This window comes from Xenopus laevis, chromosome 3L (genome assembly GCF_017654675.1).
Source record: "Xenopus laevis strain J_2021 chromosome 3L, Xenopus_laevis_v10.1, whole genome shotgun sequence".
Lineage (NCBI taxonomy): Eukaryota > Metazoa > Chordata > Amphibia > Anura > Pipidae > Xenopus > Xenopus laevis.
Genome location: NC_054375.1, coordinates 154919082 through 154942049, shown reverse-complemented (window position 1 = coordinate 154942049; position 22968 = coordinate 154919082). Strand labels below are relative to the sequence as shown.

The 22968-nt window shown below is 37.3% G+C and overlaps 2 protein-coding genes across 2 annotated transcripts; both read right to left on the bottom strand.

The window, feature by feature from the left end:
- Positions 1-567: 567 nt before the first annotated feature.
- On the bottom strand, positions 568-12460 carry LOC108710435 (extracellular calcium-sensing receptor). Its single transcript, XM_041585677.1, has 6 exons — positions 12282-12460; positions 9799-10090; positions 8901-9719; positions 8583-8807; positions 1565-1688; positions 568-1472 (listed from the first exon to the last, which is right to left on the bottom strand). Exons 1-6 carry the CDS (start codon positions 12458-12460, stop codon positions 568-570), a joined length of 2544 nt encoding a protein of 847 aa, XP_041441611.1.
- A 1657-nt stretch (positions 12461-14117) lies between these two features.
- Positions 14118-22598, bottom strand: LOC108710434 (extracellular calcium-sensing receptor). The gene is made up of 6 exons (XM_018251573.1): positions 22396-22598; positions 19716-20007; positions 18818-19636; positions 18500-18724; positions 15115-15238; positions 14118-15022 (listed from the first exon to the last, which is right to left on the bottom strand). Exons 1-6 carry the CDS (start codon positions 22596-22598, stop codon positions 14118-14120), a joined length of 2568 nt encoding a protein of 855 aa, XP_018107062.1.
- Positions 22599-22968: the final 370 nt, after the last annotated feature.

Here is a 22968-nt window from a genome sequence, read left to right as displayed (position 1 = left end):
CAGAAAAGTCATGGAACAGTTACCAATGTCTAGGAGAGTAAGTCAGTGAGCATTAGCTAGCAAGAGCAGCTCCAAGCTCCACCAAGGAGGATAGAAGGGACTATACGTGCCCCGTGCACTGAGATAGACTGGGATAAAGGACACCCAGACACTGAGGAAAGCCAACAACCTGAATAATAGAAATTTGGCTTTGTTTTCAGAAGTTTTCAGAAGAAGAGGAGGATACATGTAAAGGAAATTTTATAATTATTATTAATATTTTAAAATGTATCATTGGTTTCATTGGTTTTATGTCTTATATATGGTGTGCCTGTAATCTCTCTAATATTATTAAACTATAAAATTAGTTTAATTTCTATTATGAGGATAACTGTTTGAAAGACTCTAAAATTACATTGGCCTTCACACACAGCTAGAAATATAGATGGGTAAACAAACAGGCACAGTATTATAATATTCATTTATTCATTAAAACCTTTGTCACACCATCATTTTCTTTTGATGGTAATGTAATAGCAGAAGCTTTATTAGAAATAAGTTTTAATTTCATTCATTTAATTGTAATGTTTAGGCTGTCCTTGTAACTCTAAGATTTTCTCTGGAGTTCATGTTGGGTCTGAACAATATAATGAAACATTTTGGTACAAAGATACAGCCCACCACAGCCCAACTGGAAGATAAAATGGCAAAGACCTCCATTGCCACAGTATACATGCCCCGTGCACTGAGATAGGCTGGGATAAAGGACACCCAGACACTGAGGAAAGCCAACATACTGAATGTGATAAATTTGGCTTCATTGAAACTATCAGGGAGACGTCTGGCCAAGAAGGCAACGATGAAGCTGACAGTGGCCAAGAGGCCAAGATATCCCAGCATGCACCAGAAAGCAGTTGGCGAACCTTCATTGCAGTTAACTATGATCACACCAGGTTGAGTGTTAATGTCAAGTTCATGGAAGGGAGCAGAGAATATCAACCAAAATACGCAGTCAATTATCTGAATAAAGACACAAAACGTAATGACACAGTAGGACACCTTTACCCCTGTCCACTTTCTTAACCTGCTCCCTGGTTTAGTTGCATTAAAGGCAATGACAACAGTGATGGTTTTGGCCAGAACACAGGAGATGCAGAGAGCAAAAACCATCCCAAATGCCACCTGGCGTAAAATACACTTTTCAAGTTGTGGGTAACCAATGAAACCTAAAGAGCAAAGGAAACAGAGGAACAGGGAAAGCAGGAGTAGATAGCTAAGGGAATAGTTGTTGGCTTTTACAACTGGTGTATTTTGAAAACGAATAAAAATTCCCAAAATTACAAGTGGGATTAGTGAAGAAAAGATAGAAATGGCCGCTAAGCTGTAACCTAAAAGTTCTTCATATGAAAGGAACTCTGTAATTCTTGGTAAGCATCTGTCCTGTTGTAGATTAGGCCATGTGTCCCAGGAACATGGATGACATTCCACAGCATCTGGGGAGAATGATTTAAAAGATTTTAAAGTTTGTTTAATGCCATATATAAATAACTTTCATGATCCCAAATCAAAATAATTATTATAGCACCTGTTTGATTTGAAATCTGTCCCTGGGGACACTGGACACACTCATAGCAGCAAAGGGGTTTTCCTGGTACTGTCACCTTCCTGAATCCTGAGGAACAACTTGAACTGCACTTGGATAGAGGAACCTATGGAAATTATGATAATCACAGAATCATATAGAAATACAGGGCACATTAAGTCATTGCCTTTGTTATCAATGATTGTTACCGATAGAGTAGGGAGGAGAAATGTCTAGTAACATACTGTAAAAATATTGTAGCATTTGCAAACTTTCCCAAAAAAGACAATAATGTTGAAGGCATTATCTTAAATTAGTCAGTACTCTAGGGTTGGACTCCGCGCTTTGTAATAAAAAATGCTTAGTGGCAGCACTTATTTAAAATACAGGACCCAATAGTCCTTATGTAAAAAAATATTCAGCAAGGGTAGAGGCATGCGTCTAAAACTTGAGGGATCCTAAAAAGAAACAAAGGTGCCAATGAGGCGAGTTGAGGCTGTCGCATCAGGTGGCAGCGCCCCACTAGGTACAAGGGGGCGGCAAAAATGCTGCTCCTGGTATGTTAAGAGCAAATTTCCAGGGGAGGGGGGAAGCAGCAACTGCTGCTGCCTCAGGTGGCGGAGGTGCCAGGATCGCCCCTGAGTGTGTTACTTTTTAAATAAATGGCCGTGATATAAGTAAGCCTACTCACATTTGGTAGGATCGATATCTAGCAATTATACATATTAGCTTCTATGGCTCCCGGGTGCTGAGTTGATCTGCTGATGGATAGGCCGCAACAGTGAAGTATTGGCAAGATATCCCACCGATAGCCCACATACAAATAGTACTTACAGAATGGAATGCGGTGAGTCTTTCTCCTTCTCTGCTGGTTTTCCCTGTGTAGATCCTGACCGTGTGGGAATGTTTGCTGAAAATCCTCATGTCCTCCAAAACAAGCCAATCTTTGTTTAATCAGTCTCGTGTGGACTTTTTGGAATTTGGCACAAAAAATATTTAAAGGATTCCGTCTTTATCTACTGGTCATATACTCTTTATTCAATTTCAGTAAAAAAAGCCCAACGCGTTTCATATACTGTATACAAATACTTCATCAGGGGCAATACCCTTACTGCTTTCCAGTCTCTTTTAACCGGTAGTAGGGCAATTAGAATAAATTAGCTTCAATTACGGGATAATTGGTACCATAAATTACATCATTAGTTAAGCATTGCATCATTTAATTTGAATCACTTAAAAAGAATAACAGATCAATTTCTATATTTAGTCCATTCTGGGAGAGTGTTTTAAGTCTGTGAATCCAGAATGTTTCCTCTCTTGATATCACCTGTACCGCCATTGGGGATATTTCTGCCCTATTCCTATGAATGTGAGTAAGGAAAGGTCTGAATTATGTTTCATTTTAAAATGTGCAGATACACTATGGGGCAGATTAAAAAATTTCAAATTTCAAACTAATTTTTTGTACTTGGGGATAGTCCAAATTTGTTTCGAATTTGAAAGAAATTAAAAAAGTTGAATTTCTAAATGTACCATGTACTCTCTCTTTAAAAATTAGACTTTGACCATTCACCATCTAAAACCTGCCGAATTGCTGTTTTAGCCTATGGGGGATCTCCTAGAAGCCATTTGGAGTCAATTGGTGAAAAATCAGAGTTTTTTGTGGGGAAAAACTTCGAATGGCACGATTTGAATTCAATCGAAAAAGGACCTATTCTGGCAAAAAACCCTTCGATTTAATTTTGGTTGATCTTTTTGAATTCAAATTTCGAAGTTTTTCAAATCTAAAATTCGACCCTTGATAAATCTGTTCCTAAGTGTCATTAATCCTTTGTGGATATTATTCATGTGTTCCCTTATTCTGGTTTTCAAACATCTGCTTGTTCTTCCAACATATTGCAAATTGCAGGGACACTGTAACAGGTATATTATAGTTTTATTTTTACAAGTTATTGTGTTCTTAATAGTGAACACATCATTTACAGTTACGTTTGATTTAAATTCTAACACTTTCTTTTTCCTTTTTGTTACATGATTTACAGTCCACCACTACTGTATTGATTGTTTTTCACTTACCACACAAGGACACCAATGCTGGTATTCGAAATGGAAATTTTCTATGAATGGGGAAACAGAAATGTGGACATTAATCATATTTTTCAATGTAAAGATGACCAGAATATGAATGGTGAGTTCTTACTGAACCAATTATTTAACTTGTTGAACAAAGAAATGAAGTTATGGTGGGATACTGTCACCTTAGAAAAGTATTTAGAACAAGAATTGATCCCTAAAGATTTACAAATACACAAATACCCCATTTTTAATAGATATAGAATAGACTCCACATTAATTTTAAAGGGAACCTCCTTTGATCTTATGAGTTTAATTGTTATGGACCATAAACCTCAATTAGAAAAACTAGAAACAGAGATGAATGACATATAAGAAAGATTAGAACCCATAAAAGTTGTCAGAGAATAACAAGAGCAAGCAAAACATCTCAAGACCAAACTGGTAACATTGGAAAAAGAGACTATAGAGAGGAAGCGCTCTGAATTCTGGAGACAAAAGTAAGCCCTTCAAAACAAATAAAACAGCAGTCAATTATTCCCTGAAGACCCAAAGAACTCCTAAAAAATCATACCATCACCTCCCAAAGATAAATTATAGAAATCAAGGTACAAGGGATAAAGGGGTGAGAACAACAAATAATCAATGTAACACATAGGAGCAGATTTATCAAAGGTTGAGGTGAATTTTCAAATAAAAGAAAAAAAAAAACAATTTCAAGCAATTTTTTGTGTACTTCGACTAGGGAACAGATTTATCATGTACTGTCTCATTAAAAATTCAACCTTGACTATTCGCCATCTAAAACCTGCCGAATTGCTGTTTTATCCTATGGGGGACCTCCTAGAACCTATTTGGAGTCAATTGGTGGACTTTGAAAAAAGTTTTTTTGCAAAAAAAACTTTGAATCAAATTTGATCGAATGCGCTATTCCCTCAATTCATACGATTCGTATTCGGCTGAATGCGTCCTATTAGATCGGAAACTAACCGATTCGACCAAAAAAAACCTTCAACTTAATTTCAGTTGGTCTTTTTGAATTTGAATTTTGAAGTTTTTTTCAATTCGCAATTAGACCCATGATAAATATGTCCCATATAGAAGTAATACACCAAAAACTTCTCCATATAACAGATCAAGATGGAATAAACTAAATGACAACATGGATTTTCTAAAGAAAAGAGAAAGGGACAAGGAAAAGAGATGGCACAAGGAGAACAGAGAAGATATCAGATTAGGCACACCAAACAAAAAATGAAAAATCCAAATAGATGAGGAGGGAGGAAATCTAGGGAATCTAGAACGTCCAGTAAGAAGTAGAATGTGATTCCATTTTAGGTATTTATGATTAAACCAAAAAAACCTTAAAACCCAACCAAGTCAAATTACTCCAAAAAGGACTCAAATATTCCCCCACAAATCGACTTAACAAGCTTGAAACATATATCGATACCCACAAATTTATTAGGAGATTAAGCCTAAAGAAACATTTGATCAATAGTAGACAACATCCACCTACAAACATACTAGTCTAAGACCCAAATCCACATTTAACCTTTTTCATAAACACTTTCAGGGATCGGGTACTAGAAGATTTAGATAAAATAGAGGATAATTCCCAAGGCAAGGATAATCTAACAAAAGCAGAAAGAAACGCTCTAATTGAGTGAAAAAAAGATGACTCGATCATTATAAAACCTGCAGATAAAGGGGGAGGGATAGTAGTTATGTATAAAGAGAATTATATTCAAGAGATTAAATCACAACTGTCAGATGAAAATACATTTAAAAAATTAAAACATAACCCTACTACCAAATTTAAACAAGCACTTTCCATAATCCTAAAAGAAGCCAAAAAAGAAGGTATCTGAACAAAAAATGAATTTCAGTACCTTAAGGTTGATTTTCCAAAAATACCCGTAATTTACACCCTACCAAAAATTCATAAAAATTTGAAAAATCCCCCAGGATGACCAATCATTTAAGGGCGCAGTTCATTAACATCCAACCTATCTGAATATATTGATTTTTTTTCTACAACCCCTGCTTAGAAAATTACCATCCTATATGAAGGACACCATCGCTACAATTGAATTTTTCAAACAAGGAATACAAGAAATATTATTTAGACCAAGGCAACTCAGTAGAGAAAAAACAGAAAGAGTTCTTATTAAAAGGAATTGAATTTATACTAAATAAAAATTACTTTTGGTTTGAAGAGGAGTACCTTTTACAGACCAAGGGGACCGCCATGGGAACGAGATTCGTGCCAAGCGACGCAAATCTGTTTATGGGGTATCAGGAAGAATAAACTATAACACCATATCTCAGTGAAAATAACGGTCTAGTAGCTTGGAAGAGACTGCCTGTTTATAAGGAATGGCCCTGAATTGGTTCTTTTTCATTTTCTAAACAAAATAAACCACACTGATTTTAATATAAAATTGACAATTAACTATCGTACAGAAAAGGTAAACTTCCTAGACCTTTCAATTTTTATCAAAGATGGAGAACTAGTGACCAGCATATACTGAAAACCTACAGCCTGTAATGGATTCATTTTAAAAAAAAAAGTTGCCACCATAAAAAAATGGCTTAATAACATTCCCTTCAGTCAATTCAACAGAATTAAGAGAAATTGCAGTCGTCCAGCGGATTATGAAAGAGAATGTCTGGCATTAATAAAACAGTTTATGAAAAGGGTTATAGAGACAATATAATTAATAACGCTAAACAAAGGTGTGACATGAAAACCAGAAACGAATTGTTGAAAAATAACAACAGAAGAAAAAGTACAACCAAATGACTTTATTCCATGTATTACATTTAATAACTAACATCTAGTTAGTGATGGGCGAATAAATTTGGCTGGCATGAATTTGCAGCAAATTTCCTCGTTTCGCCACCGGCGAATAAATTTGCGAATTTCCCGCGAAAATGCACCTGTGAAAATTTGCTGCCGTCAATTTCCGATTTTCGCAATTTTTTCGTGAAAATGTTTGGATTGCTCGATTTTTTTGTGAAAACTTTAGAATTACTCGATTTTTTTGTGAAAACTTTTGAATTGCTCGTTTTTATGTGAAAACTTTTGAATTGCTCGATTTTTTGTGAAAATGTTTGAATTGCTCTAATTTTTTGTGAAAATGTTCAAATTGCTCAATTAACATTTGAATTTCACGTTTTTTTCTTAAACTTTCCAATTTCACAATTTTCGCTAATTTGCCCATCACAATGTTTAATGAATCCAATACGAAAGTAGAAAATATAATAAAACATCACTGGCACAAATTAAAGAAAGACAAAGATTTTGACAGATTTCTAACTTAATATCCTCGCTTGATTTATAAAAAAAACACATTCTATTAAGCAGATACTTGGGCCCAGTTGCCTCCAAAAAAAAAAAACCCACAGGAATCACAGGTATAAACTACTTTTTTTAACAACAAAAAGGAAAAGAAAGTGTTAGAATTTAAATCAAATGTAACAAATGAGGTCATACAATGATTAACTTTCTAAATTATTTTTTAGTTAATTTTAAATCAATGACTTAATTCTCCATTTTTATAATTGACTATTTATAAATATATGATACTGTGTATAATTAATGATGTAATTTATGGTACCAATTATCCCTTAATTGAAGCTAATTTATTCTAATTTCCCCACTACCGGTTACAAGAGACCGGAAAGCAGTATGGGTATTGCCCCTGATGAAGTATTTGTATATATGAAACAATTTAGACTTTTTTTTACTGAAATTGAATAAAGAGTATATCACCATTGGGTAAAGACGGAATCCTTTAACTATTATTCGGTGCCAAATTCCAAAAAGCCCACACGAGACTGATTAAACAAAAGTTTTGTTTAGTTTGGAGGACATGAGGATCTTCAGCAAACAGACCAGATACACCACACGGTCAGGATCTACACAAGGAAACCCGGCAGAGAAGGAGAAAGACTCACCTGCATCCCAAGAAGCAATATCGGTGATACAGTTTTGGAAAGACCGCCTGCTGAAAGGATCCGGCACTTTCTCTAACACGCACATTATGATCTCCATCCTGTAAGTACAATTTGTATGCGGCCTATCGGTGTGATATCTTGGCAATACTTCACTATTGCAGCCTATCCGTCAGCAGCACCTTTTTTTCTTTTTAGGATCCCTGAGTCTTCCCTTGGTCAATAATATCTTAAAATACCTCGTCTAATTTCTTGGATACACTCAGGACATTGCTAAATACAAAGCAGCACTTTCTTGTGAAAAGGAATATAGATCGATGGCCCATTTGAAGGCATAAAATAAATTATCAATATTGTAGGAGATGAATATTCTTTAATACAGCCAAGGAAAGGATTTTTATAGGGGCTCGTGCTCCATAGACTGACTTCCATGTATCATCAGATATATACATATACAGTATAATATTTATTGTTATATATAAATATTAGCCTTTCACATGGAAACAGTTGCACAACTCTCATATTAAATAATACTAATACTACTACTAATAATTATTATTATTATTATTATTATTAATATATAAAAATGCATTAAATAATGAAGAGTCTTAATGGAAATTAAAGTTGGTATATACAGTAGTAGGGATGCACCTCCTGCATCACCTGGGAACAACATTTTTTTGCTGCCCATGAATAGGTAAATTGTTGTTGTTGACTTCCCTTGATATATCTCTCTCTATATATATGTAACATAGTAATATATTAAGTTAGGTTGAAAAAAGACACACGTCCATCAAGTTCGGCCCTTTAACATTTTTTAACCTGCCTAACTGATAGTTGATCCAGAGGAAGGCAAAAAAACTAATTTGATACCCATGTAATAATATAAACTGTATTAGAATACATTAATTGAAAATATTCATGCAATGCTAGACAATATATTCATGAGATGCTAGGCATGAAGGAATAGCAATGTGTCTTACAGCACCTGGGTTTTGCTGGCCCAGTCAATTCCACCATTATCTATGTTTAATGTTTTCCCATTAGGCGCACTTAAGTCGTATTTTCCGACTGTAACTTGCTCCAGGGTGCCCTTGGAAGTCAGATGCCAATTCATGATATCATAGACGGCTGGAGGGTTCCCTCTTTCATCGAAAGAAACTTGGTTCCCATCTGGGGTTTTGAAGTTCACTCTTTTCACATAATGGAGAAGCTGAGAATTAAAAGTAGAAATGCATTTAGAGAATGAAAAACATGGAAATCAGTATGAAAATAATCTGAATTGAGTAATAAAGCAATCCTTTACATGCCAGGGGTGAAACGATGATATATTGGCACAGGCTCCTTGATAGAATGGTCCAACTCCAGTTGTGCAATTAAACAAATTATGCAGAGCCCATGCAATGGCATAAACAGCAGTGAACACATTGAAAGACACTCGGCGATCTACGTCAGTTAATAGACTGTCCAGCTTTTCAGTTCCTGTACATGTTGGTTCTCTGGCATTGTCCACCAAGATAACGTTTGTGTGATTGGGCCACTTACAAAAGAAGGCTTGTTCCCAAAACTCCTTTATAAATGGGTCAGAAAGATAATTTGATGGGTGGAGACTCTTGAGATACTCACTAAATCTTGGCATCTGCCCACTGTACATTGCAAAACCAATGGTGCCCAACAAAATCCCTTGGAATCGTTCATTAGAGAGTAGATCTGAAGTTGCCCATGCTTCACTTGCAATCCAAATCTTTCCAGTCACATTCTGCTTCAACAGCTCTTCCAACACAATCACAAATTCAGAATCAGAGGTTATTGCAATCACAACCTTTGCAGTCGATTCTTTAATGACATGGGCAATTCGAGGAGCATTCCTATTGGGTTGGCCAGTCAAGATGTTTTCAGTGAAGGCCACACAGGCACCACTATTTATAATTTCTTGCATTGCTATCTGAAGTCCCAATTGACCATAGTCATTATCATTTGCCAAAAGACCAATCCAAGACCAACCAAAATGAGAAACAAGTTGGGCCAGACCTGTCATCTGAAACTCATCACTAGGTACGGTACGGAAAAATGAAGGAAACAAGTTCCGATTACTTAGAAGCGGGCTGGTTGCAAAATAACTGATCTGTAAAAGAGAATACACAATGCAGTGATTTGGCAGAGACTGCTGAGTATAATCTTACTTTTGAAAATGTTGTGCTTACTTGTGGGTACTGGTACAGTCCAAGGATTTGGGCCATAAGAATGGATCTGGTGGATCCCGAGTCACCAACAATACCAGCAAGACGTGTCCCTTGGTGGCAGTTATAATTTGGGGTGCTTCCTGTTACTCCAGACAGCATTGATAGAGTTCCTTGGGCTGCTTTCCTTAAACTATAGCAGGTGTCAAAAACCTTGTAGCCCAAAGTAATGTTGGGAAGGAGCTCAGGATCCGAATTAATCTCCTCCACAGCAAATATTAAAGCCTGCATGCTCTGGTAATTCTCAATAGAAAACCTAGAGTGAAAACAAAGAACCAGGTAAGGAGTTTAGAGATCAGTCAGACTAGTTATAATGAACATATCTACTGAAATATTGTTACTATAGCATTTTCACTATGGCACTTGAGTATCATACCAATATAACCCAGCACAATGTATTGTCTGATGCTACCACAACAAAACTTCTCCAAAGAAAACACACTTCAATCAGCAAATCAGTTTTACTTTCCTAGAAATAGTTCACAAACATCAACAGTATATAGTGGTTGCAGTTAGTTATTGTTTCTGACCACTGAATTGGCTGGTCATCTTAACATAACATATTATATAAGGAATTGGTAGAAGCAGGTGGGTGGAGGGTTGGATAAATTTATTGACTGAGCAATGGATAGAAATGAGCTTATGTCAACGATTATATATGTATAGAGAAAAGTGATGCATCTTCTTCTGTTTTTTTTTATAGAAACATTCTCTTTCATTTATATGTTATCTGCAGAATTTATATACTTTTAACCCACCAAACTAAGGGGCACATTTACTTAGCTCGAGTAAAGGAATAGAAGAAAAAATACTTTGAATTTCGAATGTTTTTTTTGGCTACTTCGACCTTCGACTACGACTTCGAATCGAACGATTCGAACTAAAAATCATTCGACAATTCGACCATTCGATAGAAGAAGTACTGTCTCTTTAAAGAAAACTTCGACCCCCTAATTCGCCAACTAAAACCTACCGAGGTACAATGTTAGCCTATGGGGAAGGTCCCCATAGGCTTTCTAGCAATTTTCTGATCGAAGAAATTTAGTTTGATCGATGGATTAAAATCCTTCGAATTGTTCAATTCGAAGGATTTAATCGTTCGATCGAACGAATGGCGGTAAATCCTTTGACTTCGATATTCGAAGTCGAAGGATTTAGCTTTGATAGTCGAATATCGAGGGTTAATTCACCCTCGATATTCGACCATTAGTAAATGTGCCCCTAAATGTATCATGAAATGATATAAACCCTCTCACATCATACCTCCTGCCCCAGTGCTCAATGGGATGTTTCTTCTCAGTTCGTCCCCTCCCCAGTGCCCCCTGCTGTACCTTGCAGCCATAGAATCTAGTTAGGACACTATTAGCAGCCATAAGCTTGGCATAGATTTGAATTTGAACTTCACCCAACAAGCCCCCACCGTCAGGCATCACTAAGCTCTATAGCAGACTGGGTGCCAATAAAGCTGTTGGTTTATAGGTATGAGATTCTTCTGAAGATGTAGTCTCCCTTAGTAAAATAGGGAGCTTTAATGTCAACATCTAGGTTCTTGCGCCCCACTCCGTTTATGTGATCATTGGGCCCACTGGGGAAACAAGGTGCTCCCTGCATTGTGAGTATGTTAGAATTAGTGGACTAGGCCTCCATAGACTCTATTGTTACAGCTTATCTCCATAGCTTAACATGTTAAAACATTGAAACCTCAAAATCCCAGTTTATGAGCTTCTACCATGCTAGCTTTATGGATTTGAGTAGTTTTATAAGAACTATTACTCATTACTTCATCTCACTCCTTATCACAAGCTGCACCCATCCTCTGGAATGCTCTGTCTTGTCCCATTAGACACTCTCACAGCTTCCAGGTTTTCCAAAGGTCACTAAAAACTTACTTTTCAGATCTTTTTAGTCAATCCTATAACTTAAGCCTTAAGAAACTTGACCACCCACTGGGTCAGCCTACTCTCTGCTTACATACTCACTAAATATTGATATTCATATCTTATTCTGCACTTACCATCACTTTACTAACCAACAGGAACTCTATAGCCATACTGGTAACCCTCACCCTGCTGAGTAGGTAAGCTCTCATTAACAGAACCCTCCCCTACTGTTTCCCAACTATATCTAGTTATAAATGTGTATCATTTTTGAAGAAATATATTTGTACCCGTTTACTCTTTAAAATGCTGCATAAAATGATGGAATGTTAAAAATAATAATAATTCCATAAAAATACTGAGAACATATCTACTCCTCTATGTCAGCTGTTGGATTTTTGGCCAATAAAGTTCGATTTTATTATTGTGTCACAGCTACAAATGATATGATAGAATGAATAGAACTCACATACATTATTTGTCAATTGTGACATTTGTGCTCTGCTCTCCTGCAAGTGTTTGATGTGAAGGGGATTAATGCCCGGCCCCAAACATTACAATGATACTTACATTTGACACTGGAGCTCTGGGGGTTTGCTGGTGAATTGGATATTACTATAGACCCTGTCCAAATGAATTAAAAATGTTCCTCCCATGATAATGTCTCCTGGACGGCTCATATAGCCAGTTATGGTCTCTTCGGGCAGGTGGCAGTTGGTATTGGAGTCAGAGAGGGCACAGGCTTTCATAGTAAATGTGTACAGAATCCACGTAATAGAGAGTACAAACCAATTGATTTTGAAGCAAAACTCCCTGTTACATCTCAGCATCATCTCTAATATAACAGATGTTGACGGTGATGGTTTACTTGTGCCTCACAGAATGTGCGGCAGTATCACTAACAGCATTTGGGCAGTGAGCTGACTATTATATAGAGGTGAAGCTGGTGAGCCCAGGGGAGCATTAAGTTCTACAGTACATGTCTGGAGATGCTCCGTTATATATAATTAGCAATTTCTTCATTAGACAAACTTGTCCCAAAAGAGGAGGATGATTTCTTTGATGTTATGGAGTTCCTCAGGGATTTGGATGCAGGGGGAATGGAAGCAACAAATGTGAAAATGAATTATCTTACAATAAAAGTTTTTCTCTTGAAACAACAATGAACTAAAATCTTCTGGCCAGTGTTTTAAAAGAAGTGCTTCATGGTGCCACCCTCCAATATTCTGGTGCACATAGAAAGATTACTTTACTTATGCAACTCCAATGTAGAAAGTACATTTGGGACACAATTTGGATGCAAATTCCCTGATGCCTAGAGTTACCTGCCAAGAGTTACCTTCACCTTCAAGGTGGTGATTGCTCCAGAGTTCCCCTACATCAATAGGTGAACTTCTTGGCAATCATAAGAGGATGGACCCACTGATGTGGGCAAAGCTATGCAGAAGGTCAAGGATTGTGCTTGGACTCAAGTTCCTTCACTGAATGGTCTCAATCAACTCATCAACTGCATTCATTAATGACCCCTAAAATCTACACACTTAAATCTAATTATCAAAAAATGTAAGTACTTTTTGCATGGCTGTAAATAATCCAGGGTCAATTACCAATCCAATTCTATTCATCCCCCTACCAGTGCCTCATTTCCTTGTTGCTGGGTTAAAGCCCATGTTATGCTTTGTACCTATTTTACATATCCTCAGATTGATGACCATATGCTGCATCACTGTAATATAATGCTTTGCAGTGGGAGGTCCTTCCTCTTTGGCTTTCAGCAGTTGATCTGGTTGGATGTCAACAAGGCTCCAGACGTGTTAGACCCTAAAGGGACAACCCCTTCAGAAAAGTCATGGAACAGTTACCAATGTCTAGGAGAGTAAGTCAGTGAGCATTAGCTAGCAAGAGCAGCTCCAAGCTCCACCAAGGAGGATAGAAGGGACTATACGTGCCCCGTGCACTGAGATAGACTGGGATAAAGGACACCCAGACACTGAGGAAAGCCAACAACCTGAATAATAGAAATTTGGCTTTGTTTTCAGAAGTTTTCAGAAGAAGAGGAGGATACATGTAAAGGAAATTTTATAATTATTATTAATATTTTAAAATGTATCATTGGTTTCATTGGTTTTATGTCTTATATATGGTGTTCCTGTAATCTCTCTAATATTATCAAACTATAAAATTAGGTTAATTTCTATTATGAGGATAACTGTTTGAAAGATTCTAAAATTACATTGGCCTTCACACACAGCTAGAAATATAGATGGGTAAACAAACAGGCACAGTATTATAATATTCATTTATTCATTAAAAACTTTGTCGCACCATAATTTTCTTTTGATGGTAATGTAATAGCAGAAGCTTTATTAGAAATAAGTTTTAATTTCATTCATTTAATTGTAATGTTTAGGCTGTCCTTTTAACTCTAAGATTTTCTCTTGAGTTCATGTTGGGTCTGAACAATATAATGAAACATTTTGGTACAAAGATACAGACCACCACAGCCCAACTGGAAGATAAAATGGCAAAGACCTCCATTGCTACAGTATACATGCCCTGTGCACTGAGATAGGCTGGGATAAAGGACACCCAGACACTGAGGAAAGCCAACATACTGAATGTGATAAATTTGGCTTCATTGAAACTATCAGGGAGACGTCTGGCCAAGAAGGCTACGATGAAGCTGACAGTGGCCAAGAGGCCAAGATATCCCAGCATGCACCAGAAAGCAGTTGGCGAACCTTCATTGCAGTTAACTATGATCACACCAGGTTGAGTGTTAATGTCAAGTTCATGGAAGGGAGCAGAGAATATCAACCAAAATACGCAGTCAATTATCTGAATAAAGACACAAAACGTAATGACACAGTAGGACACCTTTACCCCTGTCCACTTTCTTAACCTGCTCCCTGGTTTGGTTGCATTAAAGGCAATGACAACAGTGATGGTTTTGGCCAGAACACAGGAAATACAGAGAGCAAAAATTAACCCAAATGCCACCTGGCGTAAAATACACTTTTCAAGTTGTGGGTAACCAATGAAACCTAAAGAGCAAAGGAAACAGAGGAACAGGGAGAGCAGGAGAAGATAACTAAGGGAATAGTTGTTGGCTTTTACAACTGGTGTATTTTTAAAACAAATAAAAATTCCCAAAATTACAAGTGGGATTAGTGAAGAAAAGATAGAAATGGCCCCTAAGCTGTAACCTAAAAGTTCTTCATATGAAAGGAATTCTGTAGTTCTTGGTAAGCATCTGTCCTGTTGTAGATTAGGCCATGTGTCCCAGGAACATGGATGACATTCCACAGCATCTTGGGAGAATGATTTAAAAGATTTTAAAGTTTGTTTAATGCCATATATAAATAACTTTCATGATCCCAAATCAAAATAATTATTATAGCACCTGTTTGATTTGAAATCTGTCCCTGGGGACACCGGGCACACTTATAGCAGCAAAGGGGTTTTCCTGGAACAATCACCTTCCTGAATCCTGAGGAACAACTTGAACTGCACTTGGATAGAGGAACCTATGACAATCATGACAATCACAGAATCATATAGAAATACAGGGCACATTAAGTCATTACTTTTGTTATCAATGATTGTTACCCATAGAGTAGGGAGGAGAAATGTCTAGTAACATACTGTAAAAATATTGTAGCATTTGCAAACTTCCCCAAAAAAGACAATAATGTTGAAGGCATTATCTTAAAATAGTCAGTACTCTAGGGATGGACTCCGTGCATTGTAATAAAAAATGCTTAGTGGCAGCACTTATTTAAAATACAGGATCCACTAGTCCTTATGTAAAAAAATATTCAGCAAGGGTAGAGGCATGCGTCTAAAACTTGAGGGATCCTAAAAAGAAACAAAGGTGCCAATGAGGCGAGTTGAGGCTGTCGCATCAGGTGGCAACGCCCCACTAGGTACAAGGGGGTGGTATGTTAAGAGCAAATTTCCAGGGGAGGGGGGAAAGCAACTGCTGCTGCCTCAGGTGGCGGAGGTGCCAGGATCGCCCCTGAGTGTGTTACTTTTTAAATAAATGGCCGTGATATACTTGAGAAAGGGCATATGTTGCCCAAAACATGTTGTGTGGACAATAAATTTGCACACCAGCAGTAAGTCTGCTTCAGCGTCCTTTCTGTTCTCAATCTTCGTGAAACCTACATGACTAAATTTTGGTGCTGGGACGGAGCACCAGTGAGACAGTTATAGGACCAGCTTTACCCTCCACCGTGTATAAATCTACTATTTGGGCTGTGATATAAGTAACAGTGAAGTATTGGCAAGATATCCCACCGATAGCCCACATACAAATAGTACTTACAGAATGGAGATCATAATGTGCGTGTTAGAGAAAGTGCTGGATCCTTTCAGCAGGTATTGCCGCTATTTCTTCCTGGGATGCGGTGAGTCGTTCTCCTTCTCTGCTGGTTTTCCCTGTGTAGATCCTGACCGCGTGGGACTGTTTGCTGAAAATCCTCATGTCCTCCAAAACAAGCCAATCTTTTGTTTAATCAGTCTCGTGTGGACTTTTTGGAATTTGGCACCAAAAAATATTTAAAGGATTCCGTCTTTATCTAATGGTCATATACTCTTTATTCAATTTCAGTAAAAAAAGCCCAACGCGTTTCATATACTGTATACAAATACTTCATCAGGGGCAATACCCTTACTGCTTTCCAGTTTCTTTTAACCGGTAGTGGGGCAATTAGAATAAATTAGCTTCAATTACGGGATAATTGGTACCATAAATTACATCATTAATTATACGCAGTATCAGATATTTATAAATCATATGAATTGCTCGTTTTTATGTGAAAACTTTGAATTGCTCAATTTTTTGTGAAAATGTTTGAATTGCTCAAATTTTTTGTGAAAACGTTCAAATTGCTTGATTAACATTTGAATTTCACGATTTCGCAATTTTCGAGAATTTGCCCATCACAACGTTTATTGAATCCAATACGAAAGTAGAAAATATAATAAAACATCACTGGCACATATTAAAGAAAGACAAAGATTTTGATGAATTTCTAACTTAATATCCTCGCTTGATTTATAAAAAAACACATTCTATTAAGCAGATACTTGGGCCCAGTTGCCTCCAAAAAAAAACAAAAAAAACACAGGAATCACAGGGATAAACTACTTTTTTTAACAACAAAGAAAACAAAGGTTTTTATCCTTGCAGAACCTGTAAAGCATGGAAGACATGTAACAAAAAGGAAAAGAAAGTGTTAGAATTTAAATCAAATGTAACAAATGAGGTGATGCAATGATCAACTTTCTAAATAATTTTTTAATTAATTTTAAATCCATGACTTAATTCTCCATTTTTATAATTGACTATTTATAAATATCTGATACTGTGTATAATTAATGATGTTATTTATGGTACCAATTATCCCTTAATTGAAGCTAATTTATTCTAATTTCCCCACTACCGGTTACAAAAGACCGGAAAGCAGTATGGGTATTGCCCCTGATGAAGTATTTGTATATATGAAACGATTTAGACTTTTGAATAAAGAGTATATCACCATTGGTTAAAGACAGAATCCTTTAACTATTATTCGGTGCCAAAAAGCCCACACGAGACTGATTAAACAAAAGTTTTGTTTAGTTTGGAGGACATGAGGATCTTCAGCAAACAGACCTGATACACCACGCGGTCAGGATCTACACAAGGAAACCCGGCAGAGAAGGAGAAAGACTCACCTGCATCCCAGGAAGCAATATCGGTGATACAGTTTTGGAAAGACCGCCTGCTGAAAGGATCCGGCACTTTTTCTAACACGCACATTACAGTCTCCATCCTGTAAGTACAATTTGTATGCTGGCTATCGGTGTGATATCTTGGCAATACTTCACTATTGCAGCCTATCCATCAGCAGCACCTTTTTTTTCTTTTTAGGATCCCTGAGTCTTCCCTTGGTCAATATTATCTTAAAATACCTCGTCTAATTTCTTGGATACACTCAGGACATTGCTAAATACAAAGCAGCACTTTCTTGTGAAAAGGAATATAGATCGATGGCCCATTTGAAGGCATAAAATAAATTAACAATATTGTAGGAGATGAATATCCTTTAATACAGCCAAGAAAGGGATTTTTATAGGGGCTCGTGCTCTATAGATTGACTTGTATCATCACATATATACATATGCAGTATAATAATTATTGTTATATATAAATATTAGCCTTTCGCATGGAAACAGTTGCACAACTCTCATATTAAATAATAATAATACTACTACTACTAATTATTATTATTATTATTATTATTAATATATAAAAATGCATTAAATAATGAAGAGTCTTAATGGAAATTAAAGTTGGTATATACAGTAGTAGGGATGCACCAAATCACTATTTTATGGAATCAAATTGCAACTCCTAAACAAAAGATGTGTCCAAATACCAATTTAAGAAAAAAATTAAAAACTTGCATCACCTGGGAACACATTTTTTTTGACTGAATGCTGCCCATAAATAGGTAAATTGTTGTTGTTGACTTCCCTTGATATATCGCTCTCTATATATATGTAACTTAGTAAAATATTAAGTTAGGTTGAAAGACACACGCCCATCAAGTTCGGCGGTTTAACTTTTTTTAACCTGCCTAACTGATAGTTGATCCAGAGGAAGGCAAAAAAACTAATTTGATACCCATGTAATAATATATTCTGTATTAGAATACTTTAATTGAAAATATTCATGCAATGCTAGACAATATATACATGACATGCTAGTCATGAAGGAATAGCAATGTGTCTTACAGCACCTGGGTTTTGCTGGCCCAGTCAATTCCACCATTATCTATGTTTAACGTTTTCCCATTAGGAGCACTTAAGTCATATTTTCCGACTGTAACTTGCTCCAGGGTGCCCTTGGAAGTCAGATACCAATTCACAATATCATAGATGGCTGGAGGGTTCCCTCTTTCATCGAAAGAAACTTGGTTCCCACCTGGGGTTTTGAAGTTCACTCTTTTTACATAATGGAGAAGCTGAGAATTAAAAGTAAAAATGCATTTAGAGAATGAAAAACATGGGAATCAGTATGAAAATAATCTGAATTGAGTAATAAAGCAATCCTTTACATGCCAGGGGTGAAACGATGATATATTGGCACAGGCTCCCTGATAGAGTGGTCCAACTCCAGTTGTGCAATTAAACAAATTATGCAGAGCCCATGCAATGGCATAAACAGCAGTGAACACATTAAAAGACACTCGGCGATCTACGTCAGTTAATAGACTGTCCAGCTTTTCAGTTCCTGTACATGTTGGTTCTCTGGCATTGTCCACCAAGGTAACGTTTGTCTGATTGGGCCACTTACAAAAGAAGGCTTGTTCCCAAAACTCCTTTATAAATGGGTCAGAAAGATAATTTGATGGGTGGAGACTCTTGAGATACTCACTAAATCTTGGCACCTGACCACTGTACATTGCAAAACCAATGGTGCCCAACAAAATCCCTTGGAATCGTCCATTAGAGAGTAGATCTGAAGTTGCCCATGCTTCACTTGCAATCCAAATCTTTCTAGTCACATTCTGCTTCAACAGCTCTTCCAACACAATCACAAATTCAGAATCAGAGGTTATTGCAATCACAACCTTTGCAGTCGATTCTTTAATGACCCGGGCAATTCGAGGAGCATTCCTATTGGGTTGGCTAGTCAAGATGTTTTCAGTGAAGGCCACACAGGCACCACTATTTATAATTTCTTGCATTGTTATCTGAAGTCCCAATTGACCATAGTCATTATCATTTGCCAAAAGACCAACCCAAGACCAACCAAAATAAGAAACAAGTTGGGCCAGACCTCTCATCTGAAACTCATCACTAGGTACTGTACGGAAGAATGAAGGAAACAAGTTCCGATTACTTAGAAGCGGGCTGGTTGCAAAATAACTGATCTGTAAAAGAGAATACACAATGCAGTGATTTGGCAGAGACTGCTGAGTATAATCTTACTTTTGAAAATGTTGTGCTTACTTGTGGGTACTGGTACAGTCCAAGGATTTGGGCCATAAGAATGGATCTGGTGGATCCCGAGTCACCAACAATACCAGCAAGACGTGTCCCTTGGTGGCAGTTATAATTTGGGGTGCTTCCTGTTACTCCAGACAGCATTGATAGAGTTCCTTGGGCTGCTTTCCTTAAACTATAGCAAGTTTCAAAAACCTTGTAGCCCAAAGTAATGTTGGGAAGGAGATCAGGATCCGAATTAATCTCCTCCACAGCAAATATTAAAGCCTGCATGCTCTGGTAATACTCAATAGAAAACCTAGAGTGAAAACAAAGAACCAGGTAAGGAGTTTAGAGATCAGTCAGACTAGTTATAATGAACAGATCTACTGAAATATTGTTACTATAGCATTTTCACTATGGCACTTGAGTATCATACCAATATAACCCAGCACAATGTATTGTCTAATGCTACCACAACAAAACTTCTCCAAAGCAAACACACTTCAATCAGCAATCAGTTTTACTTTCCCTGAAATACTGTATATACTCGAGTATAAGCCGACCCGAGTATAAGTCGAGGTACCTAATTTTACCTACGAAAACTGGGAAAACTTATTGACTCTAGTATAAGCCTAGACACAACTACAGCCCTGTCTCCCAGCAGCGCACATTCTGCCATAGCAACCCCCCAGCGATCAACTAGACTTCTTTGCAAAGTTGATGGTGACAGAGAATTGCCAAATGGATTACTGTGTGCATTGTCCCACTGTCCCACTACCATGTGCAGAGGGTGCTGTTTGATATTGCACTCACTGTAATTCTTTCATATAACCAACAGAGGGTGCTGTGTGATATTGCAGTCACTGTTATTCTTTCATATAACCAACAGAGGGTGCTGTGTGATATTGCAGTCACTGTTAATCTTTGATATAACCAACAGAGGGCGCACTGTTATTCTTTCATATAACCAACAGAGGGCATTGTGGGATATTGCAGTCTCTCCCCAAGTGAACTGTTGGTATAGGAATGATTAAAAGTGACTGCAATCTCAGCTACTCGGGTCGGGTACCGCTTTTTCAGCACATTTTGGATGCTGAAAAACTCGGCTTATACTCGGGTTTATACGGTAGTTAGAATAATAAATGCAAACATCTACACTATATAGTGGTTGCAGTTAGTTATTGGACTGGGCTGCTGTGTTTCTGACCACTGAATTGGCTGGTCATCTTAACATAACATATTATATAAGGAATTGGTAGAAGCAGGTGGGTGGAGGGTTGGATACATTTATTGACTGAGCAATGGATGGAAATTAGCGTATGTCAAAGATTATATATGTACAGAGAAAAGTGATGCATCTTCTTCTGTTTTTTTTTATAGAAACATTCTCTTACATTTATATGTTATCTGCAGAATTTATATACTTTTAACCCAGGGGCACATTTACTTAGCTCGAGTGAAGGAATAGAAGAAAAAATACTTTGAATTTCGAATGGTTTTTTTGGCTACTTCGACCTTCGACTACGACTAAAAATCATTCAACTATTCGACCATTCGATAGAAGAAGTACTGTCTCTTTAAAGAAAACTTCGACCCCCCCTACTTCGCCAACTAAATCCTACCGAGGTACAATGTTAGCCTATGGGGAAGGTCCCCATAGGCTTTCTAGCAATTTTCTGATCGAAGGAATTTAGTTCGATCGATGGATTAAAATCCTTCGAATCGTTCAATTCAAAGGATTTAATCGTTCGATCAAATGAATGGCGGTAAATCCTTCGACTTTCGATATTCGAAGGATTTAGCTTCGATAGTCGAATATCGAGGGTTAATTCACGCTCGATATTCGACCATTAGTAAATGTGCCCCTAAATGTATCATGAAATTATATAAACCCTCTCACATCATGCCTCCTGTCCCAGTGCTCAGTGGGATGTCTCTTCTCAGTTCATCCCCTCCCCAGTGCCCCCTGCTGTACCTTGCAGCCATAGAATCTAGTTAGGACACTATAAGCAGCCATAAGCTTGGTATAGATTTGAATTTGAACTTCACTCAACAAGCCCCCACCGTCAGGCATCACTAAGCTCTATAGCAGACTGGGTGCCAATAAAGCTGTTGGATTAGAGGTAAGAGATGTAGTCTTACCTTTTCAGACCTTTTTAGTCAAGCCTATAACTTAAGCCTTAAGAAACTTGACCACCCACTGGGTCAGCATATTTTCTGCTTACATACTCACTAAACACTGATATTCATATATTATTCTGCACTTATCATCACTTTACTAACCAACAGGAACTCTATAGCCATACTGGTAACCCTCACCCTACTGAGTAGGTAAGCTCTCATTAACAGAGCCCTCCCCTACTGTTTCCCAACTATATCCAGTTGTAAATGTGTATCATTTTTTAAGAAATATTATATTTGTACCAGTTTACTCTTTAAAATGCTGCATTTAATGATGGAACGTTAAAAATAATAATAATTCCATAAAAATACTGAGAACATATCGCCTCCTCTATGTCAGCTGTTGGATTTTTGGCCAATAAAGTTTGATTTTATTATTGTGTCACAGCTACAAATGATATGATAGAATGAATAGAACTCACATACATTATTTGTCAATAGTGCCATTTGTGCTCTGCTCTCCTGCAAGTGTCTGATGTGAAGGGGGTTAATTCCCAGCCCCAAACATAATAATGATACTTACATTTGACACTGGAGTTCTGGGGGTTTGCTGGTGAATTGGATATTACTATAGACCCTGTCCAAATGAATTAAAAATGTTCCTCCCATGATAATGTCTCCTGGACGGCTCATATAGCCAGTTATGGTCTCTTCGGGCAGGTGGCAGTTGGTATTGGAGTCAGAGATGGCACAGGCTTTCATAGCAAATGTGTACAGAATCCACATAGTAGAGAGTACAAACCAATTGATTTTGAAGCAAAACTCCCTGATACATCTCAGCATCATCTCTAATATAACAGACGTTGATGGAGATGGTTTACTTGTGATTTCCAGACCATGCAGCAGTATCACTAACAGCATTTGGGCAGTGAGCTGACTATTATATAGAGGTGAAGCAGGTGAGCCCAGGGGAGCATTAAGTTCTACATGTCTGGAGATGCTCAGTTATATAAAATTAGCTATTTCTTCATTAGACAAACTTGTCCCAAAAGAGGAGGATGATTTCTTTGATGTTATGGAGTTCCTCAGGGATTTGGATGCAGTGGGAATGGAAGCAACAAATGTGAAAATGAATTATCTTACAATAAAAGCTTTT